The following is a 7,982-nucleotide window of genomic DNA, read 5'->3' on the forward strand; positions in this document are numbered from 1 at the left end:
TTTGAAATGTACTCTTCACAAATTGTCATTGTAATTTATATATAGCATTTTATCAGATATCGAAATCAGTTAAGACGACTACATATATTGCTAATCACTTCTAATTATGTAGGGCTAATTTTTTATCAGTGATATCGCATCATCATCATCAGCCCATACATGTTCCCACTGCTGGGACACAGGCCTTCTATGAGGGGTTTAGGCCATAATCCAAGTCAATCCAATCAATCCTGGCCAAGTGCGGGTTACAGATGTCATATGTCGTCGAACTTTTAATTCTTGGACATGCCGGTTTCCTCACGATGTTTTCCTTCACCGTATAAGCAGTGGTGATGTTATCCACATGCGCAGATAAATTGAAAAATTAATTTATTTCCGACACGCTCGCCCGGTCTCGAACTCTCGAACTCGACTTATCGATTTTGAAGTCCGAGGATCTCACCACTGAGCCACCACTGCTCGCTAATTTTTTCAGTGATATCGCATAGCGTTGGATAAAAACGTAAATTTGGTGGAAGTCAAATAAGGTATCGTAGAAAGACCCTTTAGTACAATCAAGCCAAAATTATAGCAGTCGATTTTTTTTCTTTCGTTATAATGATTCTTCTTTACAATTCCTATTAGTTTTAGCTGTTTTTTTTGCATTCTGCAAAAAGTCATAAAAAGTGAGGTTCGAGACTATCGTATGCAATCAAGTATTTTGTCTTTAATTATAAGATTTGTCGCATTGATTGAAATGCTTTATAAATGAGACATTTTGAAATTATTGTCTATAGATTATTCTGTTAGCTTCTAACATTAGAAGGAAACTCTTAAAGTATTCTATACTTCCTTCCGTTTTAATGTTAAACATCGAATGACAAATAATAACAATGAATAATTATGTTTACTTATTTTTAATTATCTTTATTTGGAAAGAATTGCCCATTATTAGCGGTTATGACATTTAATAATTGTCACGTTAAAAATTATAATCCTGAATTTTACTGCTAACATTATAAATTCGGAACTCTGTTGTCTGTATCTTCTTTACGGTAAAACTACTGGCCCGATTTGGATTAAATTGGATACAGGGATAGTTTGAGAACCGAGAAACGAAATTGGATAGTGTAAACACTTGTTCGAAGCGACAGATTTACACATGAGGTGCGTCGTCAATTTTCTAACATGAATATAACTAATATTCTAACATAAACGGATCTCTGTTATCTAATTGTTTTAAATTATGACTAATTCAAGAGGAAGATTTATATGTATAACATCCATTTAACTTCCAATGTAACGCGTGCGAAGCCGCGGACAAAAGCTAGTCACAAAATAAATAATAAGTTACTATTTAATTTACTTAACAACTTAATAATTTCGAACATTATTTTAGCCTTATCTATTTATTGAATCCATCATAACATTAGCATCCTTTTTATAAACATTTAGAAGATAACATCAAATTGAAATCATTTAATCTATACATACTTATGACAATTTATACATAATATAATAAAACTGTAAGAAATGTGTCTGTACATTGAACATACAAAAAATGAAGAAGGCTTAACAACCGTAATACAGCACGAATCCACAATAAAAAAAAACTTGTCTATCTGTTTTTTTCTACACGCTTATCTCCGGAACGGATTTGTACGGATTTCAAAAATCCATCCCTATGTGGAACTCCAAGAGCAACTACACTTTAACATTAATAGAAATTATGTCTTAACAAAAGTTGTTCGGTCTGTTGGGAATTTTCTGTCAACCAAAATAACCGTGATCTTGAATATCTGATGTTGTAATCAAATCCATTACTAATCTCGGTGCGTAATCATAAAATACTATAACCTAGGAGACCTCCACGCGGTGAAGACGGTAACAGTTTATAACTGATGATAGCCAAGGACAAATCTCCCATTTATTTTGCTTAATTGCCATTTCCGTTTACCTTTGTGACACAGTAGCCTACACAGTCTACACAGTCACGCTATTTGTCTTATCGTCAACGCTTTGCAAGGTGATTGCAGCTGTAATCCTCACAGGGTGTGGTGCCGGAATGACTGCGTTTATACCGCGTATTCTACTCATCCCCAACAATTTCCCCTTTCAATTTAAGCGTACACAGTTGTCTTTGGCTTCATGGTTTGCCGTGACAATAAACAAGTCACGGGGGCAGCAACTGGTGTTGACCAGGCAGGTTGTTTATCTCATGGTCAACTTTGCGTTGCCTCTACGGAGGCCTTTATTTATTAGCTCCTGAATGTTATTTGGAGTATAATTATTAATAACAAATATTATGTATATGAAGTTAAAGAGGAGGCACCATCTTCTGAGATACATACATAACCTAGTTCACAAGGAAGACCATCGTTTTCAATTTAATATTTTTCCTCGCTAACAAATTTTATTTTATTTTTTTATTTTTAATTCAGTGTGCTCTTGAGCTGAACTGCAATTTCGGGGAGAAAAATTATGAATGATACCGTTATAATACTGTATAGTATACCTTTATATATATATGTTGTATCTAATTTAATTGAAATCTTCCAGTTATACACGTTTAAAGTTCACGCGAGCTTTGTCACGTACCGTACCGCGTACGTAAAGTGTTCATATAGAAATATAAGTTTCTAAACGGGATTTTTGCTAAATAAATAGTTGCTACATACGCATCTAGTCTAGTATACCTATTCGAAAAGACAAAATGAACAAAATGTAGTCTACGCAAGCGAAGCCGCGGGTGAAAAGCTAGCTGTTTATAAAAAAATTTTAAAAACATATTGGCTTATAATTATCGTATACAAAAAGTACAATCTAGAATTAAATGTCGTAAAAGATAATTCCGTGATTAAAAACTAATTTTGTAAACAGGTTATAATCGTGCTAATACTTCCATATATTTTTACGTCATACACGTGCGTAAGAGAAAGTTTGTGATATGATAATTTATTTAAACCATCACAGGCAAAGCTGCGGGCAACAGCTAGTAAAGTATAAGGACCTTAAAACTATTGACTAAAACGTAATGTGAAGGTAAAAGACCTATAAAGAAGTAAGCAAGAATATATTCTTTATATTTCCAACCCTCGTTTGAGCTATTGTGTTATTTGAGGCGACAAACTAATTTACTATGATCGAGATAAACGTATTATACACTAACTCTCCTCCCCGGCTTTGTCCCAGGTACTATATATGCCTATGTCATTCGGTGAAGTTGCAGCTTTCTAATGGTGAAAGAATTTCTAAAATCGGTCCAGTGGTTTTTGCGCAAATACGTTAAAAACTTACAAATATAGAAAAGTTACCTCCTTATAATGTTAGTATAAATACATTTCGTTTATAGAATTAGTATCCACATTAACATAAAATGTGCTGAATAATTTTACTAGAAATAAATATTTCCATTCCAAAACTCTTACAGTAATATGTAGGTATATAGCTACATATATATGTACATAAGTATTATTGTGTATTTCAGAACAATGAGTAATGTAGTTTTCAAACTGTCAAATCAAATAGATATGATTAAATGGTATTGAGGAGACACGATTATTATAAAACAATTACGTAATTCCCAACGCTAAGAACTTTATCTTAAGCATTATATTAAATAAGGGATTAAGTGAGCTAAAATTGTTTTTATCATCTGTTCAAGTAATATGATCCACTAAAGGAATAAATATTCATAAATTTAATTAAAATAAAATCTAAAATAAATACTCCCGAACGATCACGGATCATCTAAATGGTCTCACTTGTTCTTATTTATTTATTTAATACTTTATTGACTATTGCACATACAGAAGATAGAGAAATACAGAAAGAACATACAATAAAAAATAAACATGTACAAATGGCGGTCTTATCGCTAGATAGCGATGTCTTCCGGACTACCATATATGCTATTGGTCAAATTATATTTCGTTTATAGTGATAAACAAATATCGTTTATACATACCTACGTTTTAAATATCTTGATTTCATCTTCTATGTGAATAAATATTTACCGCCAAATATGTAGCTAAAACTCGGCAACGGCTCGACCAATTGAGATAATTTTGTATATTTTCTTAAGGCACAAGGAAGGTTCTTATGGAGAGAAAAAACGTACCACGCGTGAACCAGGGGCGGCGCTTGTATTATATAGAATGTTCTTGCGAAAAAGAAACAAATGATCGCAGGTTAAGGCAGCATGCACAAATAATACAGAGTTATTTTTTAAAATGACCCTTAACGTTTTATTATTCTGTGCTAACCCTCATATATTATATGCTATAGGAGGCCTGTATCCCTGCAGCGCGATTAAGTAGGGGTTGATGATGATGATGATGATTTGGTAGAGGTAGAATAAAAATATATTATTGTTACCAATCACTTTTAGGAAATTATATGCAGCATTAATGTGATGCGTAATAGTAGTTGTAGCATTAAAGATATATAGTTATTTAATCTTGGATGATTTAATTAACTGATTTATACATACTATAGTTAGGTGTTTTTTTAAATCCAGGCGATCCTAATCAGGATCATGAAATAAACTCTTGAAATCATTGTACTGTCACCGATTCATGATAACTGTAAAAAGTTTTAACTTAAACGAGGCGGTTACATAAAAACATACAAGCAGAAGCTAATAAAACGCATTTAAAAGCAGATAATGTATGCTTTAGGATACATGTTAATTTGATAGTGTGTAATCATAATACTATAAATTCAATGCGATATAAAAAACATCACAAAGATAGCTGAAACATATCTTTTAACGATTAAAAACCGAGGCAAAGGATATCATCCTACGTAGGTATCTTCACCTATAGACCTAACTTGTTGTCTTTCCTAAATGTTACAGGGATTTTATATTATTATTTTTGAACAGTGGTGATGTTATTCACATGTGCAGATAAATTGATAAATCAATTTGTTTTCCTGCACGCTCGCCCGGTATCGAACCAACCGATAACCCCGAATTATCTATTTTGAAGTCCGAGGTTCTCACCACTGAGCCACCACTGCATTTTAATTTTTAAAATAATATAATTACTATATATATTATATATTTCAACAATTCTATTTAAAATAAAATATTTAAAATAATTCTTTAAGTTTATCTTAATTTGTATCCTCACACAAAGAAGCAGAAAATAAAATGGATTTATGTTTCGTCGAGTGTGTTTGATTTCTGAATATTATAAAGCTTAAATGTGTACTCGGATTCTAGCCTGACAACTTAAACCCAAAGATACGTAGAACTCAGTTCCTATGTAACAATCAAGAGACAATTTTAAGAAATATATATATGGAACGACAATAAGGTAGTAAACTTAAAAGATAATTTAGATGAAGTTGACTTTATTGAAAATACAGTAGATGGTTTTACATGCGGGCACGGAACCAGGACTGGAATGATGTGACTCTTGCGAAACCAGCCGGGAATCCTCGTTGGCAGCCGCTTCGGGATCCGAAGGAGGTGATACCAATCTGTTGATAGAGAGAAGTTACATTTATCATTTAACACATAACTGTTCAATGTTGTTCTCCCAAGAATTTAAGGTTTTAAGATATGACACAAAACTACAATGTCAATATGCTTTCTTTTTAAATTTTAAAACACTCCTCTGAGAGAGTGAATACATTTTGGCATTATAAAGTCAAATTTCGCCTGCAATGTCAATCCAGAGATAAAATATACCCACCAGTAGGGCATTGTTGTTGATGGTGAGAGGGCCACCAGAGTCTCCAGAGCAAGTGCTGCGACCGTTGGCACCGGAGACACAGAGTGTAGAGGCGATGATTGTGCTTGATCCATAGACACGAGCGCATTCAGCGTTGGTGATAACGGGCAAGTTAACGTGTCTCAAGGGCTGGTTGTTGGAGATGGCTCCAGAAGAGGCTGCAATGAATATTTAAATGTGGAAAGATTTTCTCTTAATATGCTCATCTAAATGATGTGTTCATCTAAATTGATTCGTATTTATAGTATGGTTTAGAGAATATAGATCTGAATCTTGTTGTCGTCAATATCAAATACGTTTTATAACAGAACTCACAAGTTTTGATTTGATTGTAAATACTCACAGTCACCAGTTCTGCCAAAGCCTGCAGCAGTAGCGGTAACACCGACGTATTGGTTGTTGCCAGAAGCTAGGGCGATAGCTCTGATGTTGTCTGAAATTTAACACTTGAGTGAATATATGTATTAGATAAAAAAAGCGAAAGGTCCTCTAATAAATGCTATACTGAGATAGCGTTGATATTAAATATTATATTTGCGCTTATGTTAAAAGTTCCAAGTTTTTCGTTAGGAAAGGCAAAAGGCATTTTTTCAAACATTACAATAGAATTCAAATAGATTAGAACTTGTAATTTTTAAATAAATAATCTTTTTTAATCATCTTTGTAGAAGAAACAAATGTTGCTTGATCATTATTTTTAACCTTATAAATTTTGGGATTGGATAAGGGGTAGACGAAAATTATAACCGTTAATCATTTAAAGATCTTACTGTTGAAGTTCACCCATGAAATGGTGGCAATAGCGACATCGTTCACAAGGGTGTCCATGTTGTAGCTTCCATGCATAGTGACACTGTTGGTGTTGATGCGAGTACCGCCAGAGAAGAGGCGGATGGAGCCAAGAACGACGGTGAAGCGAGTGGCCTGGGATTGACGTGTGCGCCAGCAGTGAGCAGCGGTAGCAATCCTGTTGTTGCTGATCAGGGAGGACCCGCAGACGGATTGTGCACCATTGCTGAGAGTGATCACCAACCCACCCTAAAATGCAAGGAATCGTACCGTTAAAGTTTTTTTGTTTTCTTGGCTCAGTAAAACTCCAAGGTTGTGGCAGATATCAAAAATTAATAACTTAATAGCTAGTAATTAAAAAAAAAACTCTTTCGAAAAACTGTAAATATTATGACACTATCTTATCGCTAATAAGCTGCTGTTACTTTCTGTAACTCATCGCCGTAGAGTGGCTAGTCTATCGGTCTATTATCGGATACATTTTGGAGAGTGCAATCCCCATCCTTCCATCGGTCATCGAGGCGCACAGACTCTAGGCACCGCTTTATGGTTCCATGTGCCCGGACTAAGCGGTTCGACTCTACATTTTTTATTCGAACCGCAAGGGACTGGAACATGCTTCCTGAGTCTGTGTCCGGGTATAATCTGGGGATCTTCAAAAGTCGTGTGAACAGGTACCTTCTATGGAAGCGCGCTCCATCTTAGACTACATCCACGCTTACCAGCAGGCGAGATGGTAGTCAATCGCTTCCCTATCACACAATAAAAAAAAATCTATTTCTAATAGAAAAAATACTCTCCCTTTTCAATCTTGTATGTCTATAGAAAACAACTATTTTTGTTTATCTTTTTTTTTCATAAAGGTTATAAATAAAAACTCACCATATGACGGTGCTGGCCTAGGTTGGATGTAGAACCACCTACGATCCTGGCACCGTCGAAGTCCAGGGCAGCCTCTGCCGCCTTGATGCGGGCAGCTTCAGGAATACCAATCACATTGTGGTAGTCCGTGACTATGGGCTCATACTGAGGAGCGGCGACTGCCACTGAGAGACCGACGACTACCAGGAATAGTTTCATTTTGAAATGTACTCTTCTCAAATTGTCATTGTCTTTTATACAATAGATTATCAGATATCAAAATGAAACAATACGCTAAAATAATAGATTAATCATTATTCAATATATTAATTTTTTTATTTGTGATATCAGATATTATTGGAAAAAAATATTTGTTTGCAAATGTGTTAGTGTGTTAGTATGTAACAATACACCGTAAATTTAATAAATGTATTCGGTGAACCAAAAATGAAAATCAAAATCATAGGCCACAGAGTAGGTACCTACTCTGTGACCCTTTCGCCCTTTTAAAATAAATCACAAAATCATCAAACACAAAATGTTATATGAGAACATCATCATACTTAATTCCTAATAAATACGATATAGCTATAGATAGATTATGTAACGGGT

At 34.4% G+C, this 7,982-nt stretch overlaps 1 protein-coding gene across 1 annotated transcript; it reads right to left on the reverse strand.

Annotated features, from left to right (window-relative positions):
- Positions 1 to 5,361: 5,361 nt before the first annotated feature.
- LOC119828186 (collagenase-like) lies at positions 5,362 to 7,589 on the reverse strand. The gene is made up of 5 exons (XM_038350290.1): positions 7,392 to 7,589; positions 6,491 to 6,758; positions 6,064 to 6,153; positions 5,682 to 5,878; positions 5,362 to 5,466 (listed from the first exon to the last, which is right to left on the reverse strand). The coding sequence occupies exons 1-5, from the start codon at positions 7,587 to 7,589 to the stop codon at positions 5,362 to 5,364; spliced, it is 858 nt and encodes a 285-aa protein (XP_038206218.1).
- Between the last annotated feature and the right edge of the window lie 393 nt (positions 7,590 to 7,982).

This window comes from Zerene cesonia, chromosome 1, assembly GCF_012273895.1.
Source record: "Zerene cesonia ecotype Mississippi chromosome 1, Zerene_cesonia_1.1, whole genome shotgun sequence".
Taxonomy (NCBI): Eukaryota; Metazoa; Arthropoda; class Insecta; order Lepidoptera; family Pieridae; genus Zerene; species Zerene cesonia.